The sequence below is a fragment of the Podarcis muralis genome, chromosome 17 (assembly GCF_964188315.1).
Source record: "Podarcis muralis chromosome 17, rPodMur119.hap1.1, whole genome shotgun sequence".
Lineage (NCBI taxonomy): Eukaryota > Metazoa > Chordata > Lepidosauria > Squamata > Lacertidae > Podarcis > Podarcis muralis.
This window is the reverse complement of record NC_135671.1, coordinates 34,608,332-34,630,482: the sequence shown is the minus strand read 5'-3', so window position 1 is coordinate 34,630,482 and position 22,151 is coordinate 34,608,332. Positions and strand designations below refer to the sequence as shown.

Sequence of the window (22,151 nt, the reverse complement as noted above, 5' to 3'; positions counted from 1 at the left end):
GAATGAGGGCCAGTTAAGCTTGGCATGGGACACTTCATTATTAATTTATTAATTAATTAATTAAATTTGATAGTTCATTTCTCTTACCCAAGGAAACTTACAATCAACCAAACACAATAAACCCCGCATAGTTGTATTAAAACCAAGAGGGAAAAGAGATATATTAAAAACACCCCACCCACATCTAGAAGGCCTAAGGCCTGGTTATAGAGGAAAGTTTTTTTGCCTTTTGCTGAAATATACACAGTGGTACCTTGGGTTACAGACGCTTCAGGTGACAGACTCCGCTAACCCAGAAATAGTGCTTCAGGTTAAGAACTTTGCTTCAGGATGAGAAGAGAAATCACGCACTGGTGGCGCAGCAGCAGCGGGAGGCCCCATTAGCTAAAGTGGTGCTTCAGGTTAAGAACAGTTTCAGGTTAAGAATGGACCTCCAGAACGAATTAAGTTCTTAACCCGAGGTACCACTGTATAATGATGGCAGCAGGCAAACCTCCCATTTCAGGCCAGTTTATAGATCCACACAGTTTTGGATCGGGAGCTCCCTTTGTGGGAAACCCCGGTCTGTTTGACAGGCAGAGGACCACTCTGTGCTGATTTGTGTTTTGTGCATGGAGGTGACGCCCAAATACGCACTTTCTCCCTTCAGGTGCCTCAAGCCCCTGTGAACAAGGAGGACTTCACACTTGCGCAGCGTCGTGGAGCCAACATCTCCCCAGAAACAGCTGCCCAGTACATGGAGCTTGTGAAAATTATGAGGCAGCAGCATGAGGTAAGTGGGGCACAGGCAAGCTTTAAGGGATGTTAAAGTCTCTCTTTTGGAGGAGATTAGTAAGGAATCGGGGAGAGCAGGGCTATCTTTTTAAACTAGAAATTTTTCTTCCTCCTTTTCCTGGAAGCCCCACCAGATGTGCGACAAGGCATACGAGGATGGTAGTCAATCATTCTTATTGAAATCATCACACTTGTTACACCTGCCGTATCCTGGGAGCAAAATAAGGTGGGAGGGCTGTGGCCTTCATGCCATTCTGGTGGACTTCCTGGAAACATTTGGTCGGTGGAGCATAGTTGGAAACAGGATATTGGATTAGACGGATGCTAATACAGTGGTACCTCGGGTTACAGACTCTTCAGGTTACAGACGCTTCAGGTTACAGACTCCGCTAACCCAGAAATAGTACCTTAGTTTAAGAACTTTGCTTCAGGATGAGAACAGAAATCGTGCTCCAGCTGCGTGGCAGCAGTGGGAGGCCCCATTAGCTAAAGTGGTGCTTCAGGTTAAGAACAGTGTCAGGTTAAGAACGGACCTCCGGAACGAATTAAGTTCTTAACCCAAGGTACCACTGTAGGTCTGATGCAGCAAGGGAGGGAGGGGGCAAGCCTCACATAATGGCAGCAGCTCTATTTCTTGCTTGCATCTCTCTCTTATTTACATATAAGAGGTGTGTGTATGTGTATTTGAATATATACATCAGAAGGGACTGTTGGTGTGGCCCCATATGGATTTCCTGCAGCTATCCGAGTATTAAGTAAATGATGAGCAATGGATGGGCTATATTATTATTATTATTATTATTATTATTATTATTATTATTATTTATACCCCGCCCTCCCCAGCCAAGGCCGGGCTCAGGGCGGCTAACAAGCAATAATAATAACAAGTTGAATGATTATACAACTTAAAACAAAATTAAAATACAACATTAATACAAATATTAAGAAAGATGCAAGTGGCTTCTGGGTTCCTGGAGAAGATAGTCTGCATACTCTGGCCATATAAGGGCTGGAACTTGCTGATTAAGGGGTGGAATTTAAGGCATTTGACTGCAAAGGTGCATGACCCATGGGAGGGGGCCAGGATCGTGCCTGCCTGCTCCTGACGTGACTCCCTCCTTTTCCTTTCTTTTTTGTTCCAGATGTGCATGAGTTTCTCCAAGCAGTTCACCCATTTAGGAAACATCGCAGAAACTACCAAGTAAGTGTGATGGCAACTGAGCAATACCCTTCCCTTCCTCTGCTCTCTCTGCTAAATCTGTGGCCTGTGTTGGCCAGGAACACCCGCAGCAGGTACTCTCCTTAGATGATGGTGATAATGATGATGATGATGATATTTATTTATTTATTTATTTACTTACTTACTTACTTACTTTTACTTACTTACCACCCATCTGGCTGGGTTTCCCCAGCCACTCTTGGCAGCTTCCAACAAAATATTAAAATACAATAGTCTGTCAAACATTAAAAGCTTCCTAAACAGGGCTGCCTTCAGGTGTCTTCTAAAAGTCTGGTAGTTGTTTTTCTCTTTGACATCTGGTGGGAGGGCGTTCCACAGGACGGGTGCCGCTACCAAGAAGGCCCTCTGCCTGGTTCCCTGTATCTTCTGCATCTAGGCTGAGGCAAGTCATTGAAAAGGTTCATTTGCGTTTTAAAGAGGATTCCCAAACCAAGTGATGGGAATTCATTGAAGAGGGGGGTAAATAAAGGTCGCAAGTAGAACAAGCTTTCATGATTTATATCTAAGGTTACATGCGTTTCTTCCTTCAGGGAATATAGAATGTCTGCCACATGCTGCTCCTCTTAAAGTCCATTTCCACACATCACTTTTATAGTATGACATTTTTGCTCATTGCTACGTTGCTCAGTTCATGGCGCAATTTGTTTTTGCTACTGCCTAATGAAATCCATAACCAGCACTCTAGTGCAAAGCTAGCTGTTCTGCATGGAATGTTCTATTTTTCTGACCCTGTTCTCAAAACATAGCTTGTTCCCAGACATCTGTGTGTTCTGCCAGTCAGTTACGGTTGGAGGGCTTCCAGTTTGGGCTGTTTTCTGAAAATACTGCTTCTGTTTGCTAGCATCCAAGTTAACTCTCTTGTGCTGAATTCTTTGGGCTGTTGCTTAACCAAGATCCCAGCTTTTTCTGAATTCTCATTGGCTGAAGCTTTCCAACACATCCCGTATACTCCAACTATTTCTTCATGCTTAACAAAGTTCTCATAGCTCTTCTTTTATGGCTCAAAGTTATCTGCAGTATGCTAAGAAAACTTATTTAAACTCGTGAATCACCCTGTAAACTAAGTTGACTGTTTTGATCTGCCCCTCTCCAGATTTGAGAAGATGGCTGAAGACTGCAAAAAGAACATGGAGATCTTAAAGCAAGCCCATGCCAAGGGGTTTCCACTGCCCAAATATCACTATGAGCAGCGGACTTTCAGCGTGGTCAAGTATGTGGGCCATTGGTTTGCAGTTTGCCCCAAGTGCTAGATGCCAAATGCTTTTTGGGCTCTCCTTCCTAGGCCGGATCTAGACACATCAAATAAGCAATTCAGTTACATGTGCTGTAAACTTCATACAGGGAAATCCCGTTGGTGAAAGGCGGGACTCCACAGCGCCATCTGGTGTTACAGTGTTATAACGCATATAAAGCGATTTATGTTTAGGTAGAGTTTGGGTTTGATATCCCGCTTTATCGCTACCCGAAGGAGTCTCAAAGCAGCTATCATTCTCCTTTCCCTTCCTCCCCCACAACAAACACTCTGTGAGGTGAGTGGGGCTGAGAGACATCAGAGAAGTGTGACTAGCTCAAGGTCACCCAGCAGCTGCAGGTGGAGGAGCGGAGACGCGAACCCGGTTCCCCAGATTACGAGTCTATCGCTCTTAACCACTACACCACACTGGCTCTCTTATGCATGTAGCTGAGTCCCTAGCCATTGATCAGGCTTTTCCTTTGCAGGAGTAGGTTCTCTCAGAGCCACAACAATAAAGGAGGATTTTTTAAAAACCCCACATAGGCCAAACCAAGATTTATTAAAGGGCCTTGACCTGTTTCAAACCTCAGCTCTTACCCAGGGTGTGTATGTTTATATGTGTGTGAGAGAGAGACAGATGTGAAGCCTTTCAGAGTGTTCTTTTTGGAATGGTAGGAATAGGTGGGTGGAGTCGGACGCTTTGTTTGGTGATGGTAAGATCCTGGCACCTCAGTTGAAGCTGGCCCTCTCCTTTCCCCCCTCGCAGGATTTTCCCAGAATTGAACAGCAACGACATGGTTCTTTCTGTCGTGAAAGGAATCAACCTGCCAGCTCCTCCAGGTAATGCAGGAAACGGCTTCCGTTTCTGAAAACGTAATTTGGGGGTGGGAGTTGCTATGCCTGTTGCCACTATTACTTGCAAGTTGGACAAAGCAGTTGGGATGGGGGAGCCTGTGACTCCCCAGGTATTGCTGAGCTGCTGCTCCCTTCACCCCTGGCCATTGGTCATGCTGGCTGGGAGCTGAAGTTCAGCAACATCTGGAGGTTCGAAGGTCCCCTTTCTCTGGTCTAAAGCCAAACTGGGGGGAGGCGGGGTGGGCAGAGGAAGGTTAGGTGCCTGCTAGAACAAGTATGGTGAAGAGTTCCCAAAGTCATTGACAATTGTTTCTTTTGGCAGAAGGGATGCGATGTTTCCCTTTCTCTTGTTTATGTCCCCTAACTAGTTATGCAAAGTATTATGCCAATGGGACTTTTTTTGTTCAGAGCAGCAAATGGTTTCTGTTTACCAGATGAAGGGGACAACAAACAACGGGGGGGGGGGGCTGTCTTTAATGCCCTGCTTGTGAATTTCCTAGCAACATCTGACAGGGCCTTATTGAAGGCGAAAACACTGGGCTAGAGGGATAGTTGAGCCTGATCCAGCAAGACGATTCTAACATTTATTCTCAAAATTAAGAATTCTCCCCTCCCCTGAAATGTGCAAAAGGGCTGCCCTGCCCTCTCCAGTTCATTTCTTTGTGTCCTGTCCTAGTGCAAAACCAAGTCCCTCTTAACATTGCTGTGTCTATCTCATGGGTGTTATGGCTGGACTACAATGCCCATCATCCCCTGTTGACTGGGGTTAATGGAAGTTGGAGTCCAACAATATTTGGAGGCCCACAAGCTCCCCAGCTGTATCTGTCTGTTCTGTAGCATGCTAAAGAACTTTTATTCCTCTTTGTTTTTCCTACAATTTTATATGTTTGGGTCCCTGTGTGTTATTGAGGAAGGCAGAAGCCACTGTCTAAGTGAGCAGAGCTAATCCCAATCACTATTACACTGTCCTATCTGTGGAGGAAGAAACGTGGCTTTTGAAAATAGCATTGCAGATTGGCATCCTGAACAAAGGACTGTATCTCTATCATTGTCCTCCTCCTCCTCATTTTATTCATTTCTTCATTCAGTCTATACCCTGCCTTTCTTTCCTAATGGAAACTCAAGGGCAGCTAACAGCATCAAAGCAATAATAACATGACAGTAAAACCCATAAAAAGTGATTGGATCCTGCCTGCTTGTAATTTCAGTAGCCGTCAGAAACACTGCCAGAAAGAGTATCCTGTTGTTGTTATTGATTTACAAGCCAAGCCCTCGCAGGCACGCCCCAGAGCAAATTATTGTGCGATAAGTTAAAAGGTTTTAAAAAGTGATTTAGGTATTTGCTGCTTCGTAAAGAGCCTATCAGGAAAGAGAAGACTGGAAGAAATCTGGTTACTGGAGTAGCAAAGAGCCTGTGTAGGAGAGGAAGGGGAGAGAAAAAATTATAGAGAGATCAAGGATCTGCTGCTGTGTGAAGCTGACAGGATGTGTGGTTGGCTGAGACAGGGCATCAGAATAACCTGTTTGAAAAGCTTGCATTCCCCCCCCCCCCTCACCCGCTTCCCGGTCATTTCTGTGCCAGCTGGGAAGCTGGCTGTGTGGAGCACACAGCCCCCACCACTTCTGCAACCACCTTCCTAAGTCGTGTGTTCAGCCAGGGTGCCATGGAAGGGATCTTGTGTGCTTCTTGAGTACAGTGGTACCTTGGTTCTCAAACTTAATCCGCTCTGGAAGTCCGTTCCAAAACCAAGGCGCACTTTCCCATAGAAAGTAATGCAAAATGGATTAATCCGTTCCAGACTTTTAAAAACAACCCTTAAAAGAGCAATTTAACAGGAACATTAATCCATAAAATGAAAGCAATAAACAATGTACTGCAGTCACACACACAATCAGTCAGTCAGGAGCTGAACTGGGTTCCACACAGTCACACATACATAAAAAGAGCCACAAAAACACAAAATAAATAGCAAAAACCTCGGCGTAACACTCAAAACGGAAGTTTGGCACTCAAATCGGAGCATGTTCGACTTCTGAAAAAAGTTCACAAACCAGAATACTTACTTCCAGTGTTTGGGTTCCAAGTTGTTTGAGAACCAAGGCATTTGAGAAGCAAGGTACCACTGTACTTCCAACCTCCCAAAACAGGTGTGTGTGCATTGGGGAGGGCACTTCCTCCCTCCTCTCACCTCTCCTTTCTATTGACCCATTCTGTGAAATCCCCACTTTCCCATCTGTCACTGGATTTGAGAGTGAATTTAATTCTGTGGAAGCCTGTTCTTTCTCTCTCACTCCCCTTTCATTTTGTAATATAGGCAAACACTCGTTCCGGAGGTGGTTTCTGAGGAGTGTTCTTTACTCTGAATTGCCCACTTCTTGGCCTGTTGCCCCACATGCTGACTTCCAGGGCACTGCAGGCCAAGGCAGTCTTGCAAAGGCCACACTTGTGCCCCGGCTTCTGTGGAGAGACCTGATTTTGCAGGTGCTACAAGGGCTGCATACAAGGAACCAGGCTGAGCCGATTTCCATGTGGAGCCTTCTGAGAGCAGCCCCTCCTCCTTGTCCTTTAGCTTTGAGATTTCTGACCTAAAAGGTTTCCTGACTCTCGTTTTTCCCTTCTTCAGGCATGTCTCCGAATGACCTGGATGCCTTTGTCCGCTTTGAATTCCCCTATCCCAATGCGGTGAGTTTGGGCTGCTTCATAGGTTAACTTTTAATTATCCATTCCCCCTTCATTTGTATACAGTGGTACCTCAGGTTACATACGCTTCAGGTTACATATGCTTCAGGTTACAGACTCTGCTAACCCGGAAATATTACCTTGGGTTAAGAACTTCGCTTCAGGATGAGAACAGAAATCGTGCTCCAGCGGCAGCAGGAGGCCGCGTTAGCTAAAGTGGTGCTTCAGGTTAAGAACAGTTTCAGGTTAAGAACGGACCTCCGGAACGAATTAAGTACTTAACCCGAGGTACCACTGTATTTATGTTGTGAACCGCCCTGAGATCTATGGATATGGGGTGGTATTTTAATAAAAAGAAAAATAACAATACAGTGGTACCTCGGGATGTGAACGGGATCCGTTCCGGAGCCCCGTTTGCATCCTGAACAGAATGTAAGATGCGACAGCGCGGGTCGCGTTTCACTGCTTCCGCGCATGCGCGTGGCGTCATTTTGACCGTTTGCGCATGCGCAAACAGCGAAACCCAGAAGTAACACACTCCGTTACTTCCGGATCGCTGTGGAGCGCACCCAAAAATACTTATCCTGAAGCATATTTATCCCAAGGTATGACTGTAACAATTTGAAACTGCCTTTTCAATAGCCAGCTGCCTGTAATGCAGGTGTCGAAAAACCCTGATGCGTGAAGCTGCTTTGAGGACGGTGGTGGGGTCTGCTTTGAAATGCTCCGAATCAGTTCTCTGGCAGTAAGGCGCCTGGTTCTTATTGCTTCTTTTCACATTTCTGTATTTGCAGGAGGAAGCGCAGAAAGACAAGACCAACGTGATCAAGAATTCCAACTCTCCCGGTAAATTTATGTTTGTGAGCTTTAGGCCATGCTAGAAAGAAGGGGGGGGGGGGGAGCATCTGCCAGCTTCAGAGCCAAAACATGTGCAGTACTGAGCACATTACCAGGAAGCCCATCAGTATTGTGTTTCTTGTAAGTAAAATTAATACAGTGGTACCTTGGTTGTCGAACTTAATCCATTCCGGGAGTCTGTTCGACTCCCAGAAGCCTTCGAAAACCAAGGCACAGCTTCTGATTGGCTGCAGGAGCCCAATCGGAAGCCATGTCAGACATTCGACTTCCAAAGAACATTCGCAAACCGGAACACTTACTTCCGGGTTTGTGGTGTTTGGGAGCCGATTTGTTTGGGAGCCAAGCCGTTCGACAATCCAGGTACCAATGTACTAGAGGCTGTGTGTGGTTGTAGGGGGAACTGCAGCCTTCAAAGGAGGGGAGGTTCAACCATTCTCTCCCCTACTGCAATCCTTTTTTTTTTAGGAGGACTCCCCAAAATTGTTGAGCTTTTCTCCTTTTCTTTTTTCCTTTTAACAACAAAAAAAACCCCACACTTTTACAATTGACTTGACTAAGATCCAGGACAAAGTGCCACATGTATGGCAGCCCTATCCTAATAAAATCCCCTCCACCATTAGCTTCAGAAAGGCAAATGGAGGATGGGGGGTGAATATCAGGATTGTGGCTGGGGAGGGAAGAGTTAAACCTGCCCTACACTTGCATACTATTATATTTTTTTAAAGGGTTGGCTTCCAAGTGACCTATACAGTGCTGCATGTGGTCTAGCCCTTAGTCACAGGGACAGCCCCACACCTGGGATAGAGGGAGATGCTGCAGGTCAGATACTGGACAGAGCTACGAAGCACTGGTATACTGGGCTGGTCCCTTAGTTCTGTGTCTGGGTATGCCAGACCCTCATCACCGGCCTGCTTTCTGAGGCCCTCCCTTGTCCCAAGCACTGAGCTAGCTGTGCAGTATTGGAAGTAAATGTCCTTGCCAGGCTTTTACTGGGGACAGCAAAGGAAACACAATTACAGGGAGGAGAGCAGGTGAGGATAGACTTCTTTTGTCGACACAGAAGCTTGGCAGTCTGAAACTCTGCTACAGGCTACCAGTTGAAGAACAGGACTTTTGATGGCTCAGCAGCCAGAGATACCGCAAGACTTGTTAGTAGCAAGCCTGCATCATCAGGAAAAGTGTTGGTCCTTTTGCTCCATTGGGCTATTGCTAGTTTCAAGAAGTATTGGCTCCTGGATTCTAGTGGAGAATATTCTCAGTCCTTATGTGCAAGTTGCTTCTGTGAATATGACAGCTTGCAGCGCAAACAGGTTTGAAGGTAAAAGTCTCTAGTGGAGTATATTGTGGCACAGACTTCCTTCTTGGCAACAGCAAGCATGATTTGGGGGAAGCTGGAAAAAGCGTGAGGATAGCTGCCAGGTTTTCCCTCCTACAGAATCTCCTGACTGACATCTTAGGGTATTTGATGGCAAGGAGCAGTGACAGCATCAGAACTGCACAGTCTTTGGATGTCTCAGTGTAAGTGCTTCTGGTGAACCAAGAAGCAAATGGAGGGGTTTGCTGTTCTGCTGAAACATTGCTATGGCCAATGTTGTACAACCTGATCCTGCCACGATTTGCTTTTACCAGTGCATAGAGTGCTTGCATAGGGACGCGGGTGGCGCTGTGGTCTAAACCACTGAGCCTCTTGCGCTTGTCAATCAGAAGGCTGTTGGCTGAAATCTGGGGTGAGCTCCTGTTGCTCTGTCCCAGCTCCTGCCAACCTAACAGTTCAAAAGCACGCCAGTGCAAATAGATAAATAGGTACCGCTGCAGCGGGAAGGTAAACAGCGTTTCTGTGCGCTCTGGTTTCCGTCACGGTGTTCCATTGCACCAGAAGTGGTTTAGTCGTGCTGGTCAAATGACCCAGAAAACTGTCTGTGGACAAACGCCGGCCCCCTCGGCCTGAAAGCAAGATGAGCACTGCACCCCATAGTCACCTTTGACTGGACTTAACCGTCCTGGGTCCTTTACCTTTTATCTTTTTTACCTAGGGTGTTTGTGATGGGATGAACAGTGGCATATCAATGGTGCACAACAACTGTGTAAATGCTCAGGAGTTGGATTTGAGCCCTCCCAAGCTTTTGTGGGGCTGTGCTTGAAGCAAACTGCAGGGACCCCAGTTCCTCCAGGAGGAGAAGGAGTTTGGATTTGATACCCCGCTTTATCACTACCCGAAGGAGTCTCAAAGCGGCTCACAATCTCCTTTCCCTTCCTCCCCCACAACAAACACTCTGTGAGGTGAGTGAGGCTGAGAGACTTCAGAGAAGTGTGACTGGCCCAAGGTCACCCAGCAGCTGCAGGTGGAGGAGCGAACCGGGTTCCCCAGATTACGAGACTACCGCTCTTAACCACTACACCACTGTTCCTTTCAGTGATGATTGCTCTTGGCTCTCACCTGCCGCCCAGTAACCTTCCCATTTGGTATCTCCCTCTGGCAGAATTCCAAGAGAAGTTCAAGCTGTTTATTAATCGGGGGCACCGTGGGCTGAAGAGAGCCATCCAGACAAAAGGCATCAAGTTTGAAGTCGTCCATAAAGGGTGAGCAAAATGGAGGTTTGACTGTTACTGGCAGAAACCCATAGGGACCTTCCTGCTGTGGTCAAACTGACTGGAGGTGGGCCACCTTCAACATGGAAGCTGCATGTCTGAGTGGCCTGAGAGCTTTAATATGAGCGTTTTCAACACTTCCATGAAATCGCTGAGCTTTTAATTAAACCTGACATATGTATTTTTAATATGCAATGCAGGAAGCACAGAAGAATAGTATATTGTTGGGATAACCGCTGTGCTTCCTTCTGGAATAGTCCTGTCAAATAACACCTTCGGAAGCAAGTAGCTTGAGCTGGGGATTTTTGGTGGGGAAGCATGCAGGGGAAAGGAATACACCTCCCTCCCTAACATGGTGGTCATGATCCGTGCCCCCTGCTCCTTCCTTGATTTTTTTTCTTAAGAAAGTAAAATGGCAGGCCCCAGTTATGTATTTCACGATGTTTCTTGTAATGTGTAGTTTGGTTCTTAGTGTCTGTGAATGTGCTGAGATTGCACATTCTTTCAGGGCTATTGGCAGAAGCACAAAAAATATGGAGGAGAATGGAAGGATATTTAGCGGTCAAGGAGGCACTAACTGAAACAGGCTTCAGAGTGCTATCAAAAGAGTGATAAAACAATTGAGACAAGGTTGCTTTCATTCCACACAAGGTACATCTTCCACGTCTCACTTCTATAATGTGGTGGTGGCAGGACATTAGTAGAAAACCCAAGATGTGAGATTGGGAAATGTTTGTAATGGGAGGAAGAAACTCAGGTTGGTTCATTGACACACACAGGCAAGACAGGTGGGCAACGTATAGCTCAGATCCACATGTACTCAAAGCCATAACTAAGCTGAAAAGAGGCATCCAAGCTATGAGTAGTTTTACTACAGGAATGTTGGGGAGACTCTGCTGCAGCAGTTCTTGTGGTATGGTTATTTTGAAAAGGCTAAGTGTTAGTTTTATTGAAAGGGAGCAAGTAAGAGGAGAATGAAATTTGTGACTCTCTGAATGAGGTCATCAGTCTAATACTTCCATTTTCTCTCCAGAGGGCTGTTCAAAACTGACCGCGTAGTTGGAACTGCACAATTGAAGTTGGATGCACTGGAGACAGCTTGTGAGCTTCGGGAGATTCTGGAGGTAAGCCTGAATCCTTCCCTTTCTTCTCAGACATGATGTGCATGTAAAACCAAGCCTTCTAGCACATGGGTAGGCAAACTAAGGCCCGGGGGCCGGATCCAGCCCAATCGCCTTCTAAATCCGGCCCTCAGACGGTCCGGGAATCAGCATGTTTTTACATGAGTAGAATGTGTGCTTTTATTTAAAATGCATCTCTGGGTTATTTGTGGGGCATAGGAATCCGTTCATTCCCCCCCCCCAAAAAAAAATATAGTCTGTCCCCCCAACAAGGTCTGAGATACAGTGGACTGGCCCCTGCTCTAGCAGAACTGAGAGAGGCTAGAGTGAAATCAGACATTTGCTTTCACCGCAGACCATGCCTTTGTGATGCTTGCTGGAAGAAATGTCTCTGGCTTTCAAGGCCTTGGGCTCAGCATGTCTTGGGGAGCGTCACACCCATTTCAGCATCCCTGTTGCATCAGGGCATCAGGAGTGCCTTATGTACTGAAATTAAATGTGAAATCACGGGCAAGGCCACAGTTCTATATAACGGCCACAAAAAGTGCTAAAAGGACTGTGACAACAGTTTATTAATGAGAATAAGTTTGGAAGAAAGTAAACAAGCTATCATGAGGATTGGCAACTGAACATTTCAACGAGGATTACAAAAAAAACCCCCATATAGCACACACACAAATATTGCATTTGCAGAATGCTCTAAGTAGCTGACAGCAGGCAGGCTTTTGGATAAGGTCCCATTTTGAAGATCTTCCTGAGATGATAACTGCTAAAAACATTCCTCCTGAGGAATTGACAGACATTCACACCACCAATGCAATTAGCTGCTAAGGGAGGTATCCACACATCCACCAAAAACCCATCACCTCAAAAACATTTCAAGGCCCAGTTGCATTTTTCAGAAGTGGAGGACTTCAGGAATGTTGATCTTTCTAAATGTTGTTGTTGTTGTTGTTGTTGTTGTTTACAGTGAGGGGGGAAAGTATTTGATCCCCTGCTAAATTTGCCCGTTTGCCCCCTGACGAAGAAATGACCAGTCCATATTTTTTATGGTAGGATTATTGTAGCTGTGAGAGACAGAATAACAACAGGAAAACCCCACATCAATCTCTGACTTTTGTCTTCTGGGTTTCTGGGGGTTTTCCTGTTGTTATTCTGTCTCTCACAGCTACAGTAAACCTACCATTAAAATTATGGACTGGTCATTTCTTCGTCAGAGGACAAACGGGCAAATTTAGCAGGGGATACTTTTCCCCCCTCACTGTAACTCCATATGCACCTCTATATGATTGTGACTAAGTGAGTGGCAGGGGACGCGGGTGGCGCTGTGGGTAAAAGCCTCAGCGCATAGGGCTTGCCGATCGAAAGGTCGGCGGTTCGAATCCCCGCGGCGGGGTGCGCTCCCGTCGTTCGGTCCCAGCGCCTGCCAACCTAGCAGTTCGAAAGCACCCCCAGGTGCAAGTAGATAAATAGGGACCGCTTACTAGCGGGAAGGTAAACGGCGTTTCCGTGTGCGGCTCTGGCTTGCCAGAGCAGCTTCGTCACGCTGGCCACGTGACCCGGAAGTGTCTCCGGACAGCGCTGGCCCCCGGCCTCTTGAGTGAGATGGGCGCACAACCCTAGAGTCTGTCAAGACTGGCCCGTACGGGCAGGGGTACCTTTACCTTTTTAAATGAGTGGCCTGGATTAGAGTTCTGAACTAGCCTTCGCTGCCTGCTCAGCCAGCCTCCCTGTGGAACTTGAGAGAGCAGTTTCTCCAGGCTTTGGTTTGCCATCTGCCACGTAGTCGAAAAGACAGAGATGCCAGCTCCTCCCTGAGCACCCCGAGGGCCAAAAGGAACAGGCTGCATCGTTCTGCCGTACAGATTGACAAGTGTGAACCATGAGCGGGACGCATTCGGTGCTGGCGGGGAAGAAGTTCGGAGCGTTGTGGCTTCACACTAATTGGGGCGCCTCTCTCTTTTTCTTTTCTCTGCCTAGCTTTTGGATGGTCGGCGGCCCACAGGGGGCAAGTTGGAAGTCATTGTGCGTCTGAGAGAGCCGCTGACCTCCCAGCAACTGGAGACGACGACGGAGAAGTGGCTGGTCATTGACCCCCTCACGATGCCACCAGTAAGAGCCAAGCTGTTCTCTGTGTCCCAGGAGCTTTCCATCGAGAGCAAAGCTGGTCTGGGTGGCACCCGAAAAGTTTTTCTGAGCGCGGCTTTGCAAAGGTTCTGGCCCTGCGCCCAAGCCCTTGCTCAGCTGAGGCTGGCAAGAATATGAACCATATGGAATCTGTGGTTGGTGCTCATCCTAGAGGGTATCCAGCCTCCTGTGCCCCTTCCGTCACCTCGTTTCTGCGGCTCAGTTTTCTTTCTGAGAAATGAATTTCAGCTGTGTTACCAGAGTCCAAACTTTGGTTTCTTCAGAAATGGATGTGGGCCAGAAGCGTGGCTAATGACTAAGCGGGGCTTGAAATGTCTCCAGCAATTGTTGCTATTCAGAGGCTGGTTTCCTGCCCACAGGAGCAGCATATTGTGATGGGAAGAGGCAGATGATTGTCCAGCCCTGTGCATACTGTCTGCTTAAAAAATATATTAAACGAGGGGGGGAGGGCAATTTGCAGCCTGGACAAATTTGGCAAATGTTTTGTTTTAAGTAATTTATTTTGCGTTCGTCAACTATTTTGCATGTTTTATTCTGAGTTTGCTGGTAAGGTGAGGCAAGGAATTATGCAGAGCACTGACATCCCAATCTCTGACCCCTCAGATTTCACCAGCCATTGTCCCACACAGTTTCTTTTTTTAAAAAATAAGAAATTTTTATTAGTTTTCACATTTTTATACATGTTATCTTTCACATATATCCAGTTACAAGGTTCCCTGAACCTTCGGACTTCCGCCCCTTCCTCCCATTGGTTCTTAAATTTAAATTATTATTTTTTTGCATATTAGAATTTTTCCAACTATTACGTATCCCTATTTTATCACAGTCAATTTCACATTACAAATGTCATTACAACACTACCAATGTTTTTAACAGCTTACAGGGGTTTTCTCAAGTAAACTACGAATTTACTCCAGTCTCTAGTAAATACTTAATCTTCTTGGTTTCTGGTCTTCCCCCTCAGTTTTGCCATTTCTGCATGATCCATCAATTTCGTTTGCCATTCTTCCTTTGTTGGTAATGCTTCTTCTTCCCAGTAGCATTCTCGCTGCCGTCGTTGCATACATAAAAAGTCGTTTATCTTCTCTTGCTACTTCTTCCCCTATTAAACCTAAAAGAAAGGCTTCTGGTTTTTTAACAAATGTATTTTTTAACATTTTCTTTAATTCATTATAAATCATTTCCCAGACGCTGTTTACCTTACAACATGACCACCACATATGGGAAAAAGTACCTTCTTTCTCTTTACATTTCCAACACATATTTGATTTAGTTTTATACATTTCTGCAATCTTACTTGGTGTTAGATACCAACAGTACATCACTTTCATGTGAATTTCTTTCAACGCACAGCATGCTGTAAATTTTATTTCTTCTCTCCACAACTTTTCCCAAGATGAGAGTTGGATATTATAGCCAAAATCACTAGCCCAGTGTGTCCCACACAGTTTCAGCTAGGTCTTCACAATTCCTAAGGGCTTGCTCCCCCACCCAAATGAAAGCTGAGATTCTTAGGGAGCCAAACTCTGTAGGCAATACCATGTGCTATGACTTTTCTACACTTTCATAGAATTGTTTGGCATGCTCATAACCCTGATCATGTCCTGGTCTCTGCTGTCAGCTCCCCCCCCCGCCTCTGGAAAGTGGGCTGAAAACCTTGACCAGTCTTGTATTGTTGAAATAAATGTGGCTATGCCAGACATACAGGAGTAAAACAGTATTTGTTTTCTCCACCCAGGTTGCTCTTCCCAAACCCAAGCTGGCAATACCTCCTGGGAAGGATGTGGGCAGTAGGTATGTATGTTCTTGTGCCTTTGCTGGGGTCTCCTGAGAGTTAGCTCCATGCATAATCTGTGGGGAAATCTTAACTCCTGTCCTTCCACTCTCCTTTTCATTCTTTTCTTACTTCGCTCTCGGCTCAAGAAGGCAAATGCAAGGCCCAAGGCATCTCACAGAAAAGCAATAGGGCAGGTGTGCCTGCTTCAGGGGGCTGCTTTTGAGTGTTGTTGGGGGCAGCAGGGTGGGGAAGGACAGGGCAATCTGACCTGGAGGTCACAGTTAACCAGGAAGTTCTCCTGCGTAAGCCTTGTTGACGTGGGTTTTATTTGGAAGCTGCTCTGAGTATTATTTTACCAAAGGAAGAATGAATGAATGGGAATTGTCCAAGAGCCTAGTAGTAGCTCATTTTTGTTTTAACTTGTGCAGAAGACCTTCCTGGTGGATTGCACCTCATGGATCAATTCTGCTCTCCTGACTGCGTAACGCTGCATGATATTGGTCTGACTTTCTAATAGAAAGGCCTCCGTCAAATAGCAATTCTGCTGAGGAGACAGCTTGCCGTGACCATACAGATATGCTGCATCATTCTTGGCTTCTGAGACTTGTGAATGAACAGGAATTGAATAGCCCAAGTTGTCAAAAGTGGCAATGTAACTTCTTGTGAGGGTTTTGTAATGGAGCATAGGCCCTTAGTGCGTTAGGAGAGTGTATAAGAACCAAACCAGTTCTAAAGTTTGCACACAGGGCAGGGGAAGCTCCAAGCCTCATCTACCTTCTGTACAGTAGAGAACAGAGGCAGTAAGTGAAGAAGTTTGTTCAAGGCCACACAATGAGTCAGTGGCTGAGACAAAGCATGAGAAGAGCCTTGCTGCTGGATCAGACAAAGCCCTAACAAATTCAGCATCCTCTTTGCCACAAGGGCCAGCCAGATAGATAGATGCCTTTGAGAAGCCCATAAGCAAGTCTCCCAGATTTGTCCAGTGCTTTGCCCACCAAACCACACCACCGCGTAGGGTTTTTGATATTTGAATTCCTTGTTAAGGGAGCATGATGGACAGTTGGATGGTGTGCACAGAGGCAGGTGTCCAGCCCAGCACCTTTTGCTCTGCCAGTGGCTGTTGATGGTCTCTTCTAATTTCCCTTCCAGAACATCCATCTGCTCCCTGCTGTAGCCAAGCCAGCTCTGATTGGACCTTCCTTCTCTCAGGCCTCGAATGCTCCCTTGCACAGAGAATGGTTTGCTTCTGCCGGCTCTGGACAAGAAAAGAAATGTAGGACAACTAGTGAGGGCAAAGAGCTCTGGGAGGTTGTATGGGCACAAAAGGTTTTGTGGCAATTGGCAGCAAGGCAAAGTAGTTAAAGCTTCGAAAGAACAGGTGCAATTTTGCACGGTGAATAATGAGCCCAGAGCCAACCCAAGATATTTTGGTGCCTGAGGCAGGAGATCCAAAGGACACCTCCTTTTCCATCGAGTAACATGGGAGACTGCTGTGCCTCTTTCAGGTCCCATTCTGTGGGGCCCGCGCAGGAGGGCATGAAGGTGGATTGTGCCACATACTACAGATGGGTTTGTCTCCCGCTCTGATAATGATGCCCTGAATCAATGGGTTGAGACAGTTTCCTAACTTTTCTCATGGTAGGGCCTCCTCCCAGTTAGCCATAGGCAGAAGCAGAGCCTCTCCTGTAACTGGAGGAGCAGGGAGAGAGAAAGATATCTCGAACTGGCATTCAAGAGCGGCCTGGATAGACCGTGCCTTTCTTGTGAAACTGTGCAATCTGGATGGCACCACTCAAAACAAACAGGAAATCTAGCAGGATAGATTTTTGGTCTGATAACAGCCTGGCATTTCCTGTAGGGTTGAGAAACAAAGAGCATGAGGAACAGGCAGAACAGCAATAGGGCATTGTGCAGGCTTTGCAACAAGGGCAGAGTTTCATGTTCCCAGGGGTAGGACCCAAGATGGGAGAGAAGTCGGAACCAACCGGCTAGCAAGGAAGATTCCTGAATGCGATTGGAGGCATTGTGAAAGGAAAAGGGGGGTGCTGAGGCCAAGGTGTAAGGCAGAATGCATGCCTGGAAGGTTCTCTTGTTCTGAATGCAAGGTTTCCCTCCAAATGAAAAGAGTTTCTCTCTTGCCTCAAATCTGCCATGTAGCTGTTTACCAGACTGGATTTGTCTGTCCTGGGTTGAGAACAACACGAGAAACAGCACCGGGCATGAAACTTCAGAGCTTTCCTCGCTCCTTTGGCCAGTCAACCTTCAAACCCAACCCACCCCCATTCATCTTGCTCTTGTGGTCCTTTAAAACCTGTCTTCTGGCATTCTAGCAAATGAGAAATTAGCACGCTCCCTGCCAACAGGTCTGATCAGGAGTGTCCCTGTGGGCGTGCTGGGCTGCCTTTTCTCTCAGGGCTGTCAGGAAGAAACCCACAGCAGGTCCTGAATCTAGAACCTGAGGGATCCTGGGCAGCAATTCTGTCTGCTTGCCTGCCAAACTCTGGTCCCCAAGCTAGGGGGCTCTGCTGCAGCTGATGTGCCTGGTTCTTGCCCCCCCCCCCCGCCTTGGCAGGAGTCAGCCGTGCTTGTTGCTTGGGCATGAAGTTGCCAGGCACACACACAATCCATATCTGCTTCTCCAGATGGCGGCTGCCTGCTTGCCTTTGCCTCATTCTCCATGCTGTGTTTCTGTTGCTGGCCTCTTCTGAGGTTAACCAGGCTGCACTTTCTTTCCTTGCAGCAAGCCTGTCTGCACTCTGCACAGCTTCAATGTCCTCGCTTTTGACAAGGAGAGGCTGGAGAAAAAGGTCAGTAATGTTTAGCAGGGCAGTAGTTACTAATTCCAGCATCTCTGTAAACATGGTGCTTTAGCGTAACATTGGCCAAAAGGCAGGCCCCCACCTCAAAGTGAAGGTAAAGGGACCCCTGACCATTAGGTCCAGTCGCAGCCGACTCTGGGGTTGCTGCGCTCATCTCACTTTATTGGCTGAGGGAGCCGGCGTACAGCTTCCGGGTCATGTGGCCAGCATGACTAAGCCGCTTCTGGCGAACCAGAGCAGCACATGGAAACGCCATTTACCTTCCTGCCAGAGCAGTACCTATTTATCTACTTGCACTTTGACGTGCTTTCAAACTGCTAGGTTGGCAGGAGCTGGGACCGAGCAACGGGAGCTCACCCCGTCACGGGGATTCGAACCGCCGACCTTCTGATCAGCAAGTCCTAGGCTCTATGGTTTAACCCACAGTGGCACACACGTCCCTTCCACCTCAAGGTGCTTGCAGACAAATCTTGAGAATGTGCAATGGACAACGAAAGGATGGGAGGAAACAGGAGACCCAAGTTTGACAAGTGAGACACTGGTATGTCTTACATTTTGAACAGTTGTGTTCATTGTCCCTCAAAAGAACAAGGCACTAGGTTGCTGGGAGCAAAACTGCAAGCAAACATTGAATCTTGACTCCTGCAAACTGACTGAGACATTTTGTACTTGGGCTGAAGGCACTAGGAATGTCTGACTTACAAAGCTAATGGTTGGAGGAGGGGCAGGAAGCTCAGTCAGAAATCTCAGCCCTGTCTCAGCTGTGCTTCCTTAGGGCAGCGTATAATGCTTATGATTTTAAAATCTGCTTACCTTAGTAGTGCAGTAGTCTGCTGAAGTGTTACAGTACAGCAAAAACACCCAAGGTTGGACAAGACAAATCTCTAGGGAATGTGTGAGTGATGCCCTTTCAAAATGACCTAAAATGATGTCTTCTTCCCAACCCTCATAACCCTTGGGCCCTGCTTGGCATTCCTGTCTCGGCTGGGTAACAAACAACTAAAAGGGCAGTCGACTGGAAGAATCTTGTATTTTGCTCTCTCTGGGCTATTTTTGCCTGCTTCTGCTTCATAAACTACCTTTTTATTTTAGGGGGGGGGAATCTGGCCTTTAATTTCATTCTGCAGAAGGAGTCCCCCCCCCGAGGTCTCTGCCAATTTAAAAGAGAAGTGTTGTGTGGCAAACTCATGTGGTGAAGTCTTGCCTTCCTTCTGTGTTTATGTGACCGGATCTCTCAGGTGATCACCTCTCTCTTAGTCACCTGTTCAGGTGTGCTGCTCACAGTTGCTGTGGCCCTGGAAAAGCCCTTTCCCAGCCTGTGCATGCACTTGTCAGCCAGACAGAACTTAGTCCCAGAAGGTCCACTTCTTACCCCCGAAGTTGAGTGCTCTGTCCTTTCCCTGAGAACGTACACAAACCCTCCTTCCTTTATTGGCAGATGGCAGGATACAAACAAGTTGGCCAACGACCTCCTAACGACCTAGTGGAGCAGCACCAGAACGTTATACGGATGATCCAGTGGCAGAAGTCCCAGCTTCAGCACGGAGGCCCTGCAGTCATGAAAGGTACTTTGCGATGAAAGCCCAGCCACAAAGGCCCCATTCCCAATGCTTGGGCAAGTGAATATTTCCCCCCTTTCTCTGACGGTTCATATTGAATTGGTGTGTTAAATTGCCTTAGCAGGAAGTGCTCATTGAGGGGGGTTCAGTGCAGTTTGATTTATTGTGTTTAGCGAGCAGTCGTTGCACACATGAAAATAACAAGAATAAGAATACTGCTAATAACAGTGGTTTGCATTTCTGCTCCCCGACTTCTACAAGATAAATCATTTCTCATTCCCCCCCCTCCCCCTTTAAGTTTTATTACACGAATTTGTAAAGCCTTGGAAAGAAATTTGGATGTTCTAAAGGATATATCCCTCTCTACATCAGACAACAAATAACAGGTCTTTGCAAGAGATGTCCTTCCCTTCTGCCATCTCAACAATGGGTGGATGTAATTGTTTCTAAGGTCATTATAAAAAGGGCATTGAAGGAGTACATGAGTTATGTCTTCTATTGACACAGAGTTGCAGCCGCAAATTCTATCCTCCTTAGGAATTCCTTTATGTCGGCCCGTCCAATCTGCTAACGGAAGGACATTTAGTCTTGCCTGGGCAAAGACTACCCTCATTTTAACATTTAGCAAATCTACCAGATATCTTGGCAGGGATGGATACAATGGAATAATTTTTTAAAAAGCATACAATTTGTTAGATTGACAGATCTTGATCTCAGCAGTTTGTGATTGCGTCTCTCGGTGTCTGTAAGCCCTTGGAATATTAATTATTTAGCTTTCTCAAAACTGCATGACAAGAAAGGAGGCAGAGTCCCAACCTCTGGGGTTGGAGGTGAAGGGGATGCAGTTGGACACCGGAGCTGTTCCTTAGTCATGTCTGATCTTTACTTCACAGAATACCTGACCCAATTGGAGCGGTACCAGCAGTGGTATACAGAGGCAGCACGGCGCCTTGGCAGTGAAGGAAAGCGGGTATGGTTTCTCAGTCCCCTCTATTTTACTTCTAGATGGGGTGGGGGAGCAAAGACCTCAGATCCCCTTTTTAAAGCCTCTTGGTTGCACCAGTGCCTGCCTGCTTAAAGGAGCACCCTGCCTGGTGCAACGAGAGCCTCTGTATCTACTTAACTGCCTGCTGTGTGTGTTTATTTGGCAGGATGCAGCCAAGGATGCCCTTTACAAGCGCAATCTGGTTGAGGGCGAGGTGAGTGTGCTTGTTATGCAAGCTGTTATTTCTGCTGTTCTCACCCAGTCACCTCCCACTAGAATAGACAAAGCAGGCTGAATGAGTCAGTCGTGGGGACCAGAGGAGCTTTTCCCAGACTGGTCCTGCCTTCATGGATCCCCTGGTCTTTTGTAGGGTGACTGAGGGCTCATCCAGACTGCCTTTTCTGCCATGTTTCTAGGCACAGGTCTGGGATTTAAACCTCCGTGTCCGAGCATTTATGGTTTGTTTTTTTATTTTTGTCCCGGCGCTTTCCCCAGGAAAACCCACATTTTCCTGCTGCATTGGAGCAAGTGGCAATCTGCAGAAAACTCCATTGCCACTTGCTCCAATTCAGCAGTAAAATGTGGATTTCCCCAGAGGAAATGCCTGGACAAAAAAGAAAATCGCTTGAACAAAGAGTTTTAAAGAGCGAACCTGTGCCTGCAAAGCATGGTGCAACAGAAAGTCTGGACGAGCCCTGGGAGAGCTTTCTGGAATGATTTTAAGCAGTGCCGTCCAATTCAGCACCTGCAGCAGCACACAGCTGGAACTTTCTGGCTTGTTTGGTGCTGCCGCCTCTCTAGGTGGTTCGTTTCCCAAATTGCTTTTGGGCAGAGTGCTCTGTGGACTGAGGCGCCCTGTTCCCCCTTCTGTTGTCTCTCTCTGTAGGCCTAGATCCTCATGATTCAGAATGCTTCCTCTGCCTCTCCCAATGTTAATGACTGCATGACTTGAATGTGCTCATTTTAAAGCCCTTGACAGCTTAGGACCAGGTGGCTTACGGGATCCACCACCTATCTCCATGTGTACCTGTATATTAAGATCTTCTATGGGTGCCACTGCCATGGGAAGTAAAGGGAGAAAGGCCTTTTCCGTAGTGGCCCCCCAGTGTTAGTGTGCTCTTCCCAGACGGAGCTCCTGGCACCTAGGATGCTGTTGTCTCTTTGGCATCTTATTGTTCTAAGCTTCTTGGTTTTAATTGGATACTGTCGTTGTTGTTTTGTTATGCTGCTTTGAGATCTGCATTGCAACATTCACTGTTTTTATTGATTTGCTTCATATATTCACCCCCTTTCCTCCAAGAAGCTCTGGGCGGCAGCTTATGATGATTAATTAGACTTATTAGCTGCTTGTTACTCAACAGTATGCAGCTTTGCTTTCTTTTTCTGTGGCCCACCCTGGAAATTTGATGAGGGGGCAATCTATAAATGTCCAGAATCAATCAATGGTGCTCTTGGTGCCAAGGCTGGGGGTCCTGTGGTCTTCCAGGTGTTGCTGGCCTACAGCTCCCGCCA

At 46.8% G+C, this 22,151-nt stretch overlaps 1 protein-coding gene across 3 annotated transcripts in view; it reads left to right on the top strand.

Annotated features, from left to right (window-relative positions):
• Positions 1-22,151, top strand: part of CC2D1A (coiled-coil and C2 domain containing 1A) — a 51,584-nt gene that overhangs the window by 27,109 nt on the left and 2,324 nt on the right. For 2 of the 3 annotated variants that reach the window (XM_077921497.1, XM_077921498.1), the window contains exons 16-29: positions 650-772; positions 1,917-1,975; positions 3,108-3,224; positions 4,015-4,088; positions 6,728-6,786; positions 7,578-7,629; positions 10,122-10,221; positions 11,264-11,354; positions 13,332-13,463; positions 15,238-15,293; positions 18,017-18,083; positions 19,534-19,660; positions 20,548-20,624; positions 20,806-20,853. In XM_077921497.1, the coding sequence (XP_077777623.1) occupies positions 650-772; positions 1,917-1,975; positions 3,108-3,224; positions 4,015-4,088; positions 6,728-6,786; positions 7,578-7,629; positions 10,122-10,221; positions 11,264-11,354; positions 13,332-13,463; positions 15,238-15,293; positions 18,017-18,083; positions 19,534-19,660; positions 20,548-20,624; positions 20,806-20,853 (1,182 nt within the window). Of the gene's footprint in view, positions 1-649; positions 773-1,916; positions 1,976-3,107; positions 3,225-4,014; positions 4,089-6,727; positions 6,787-7,577; positions 7,630-10,121; positions 10,222-11,263; positions 11,355-13,331; positions 13,464-15,237; positions 15,294-16,425; positions 17,822-18,016; positions 18,084-19,533; positions 19,661-20,547; positions 20,625-20,805; positions 20,854-22,151 lie in introns of those variants that run through there. The other variant, XM_077921499.1, reaches the window with a different exon arrangement.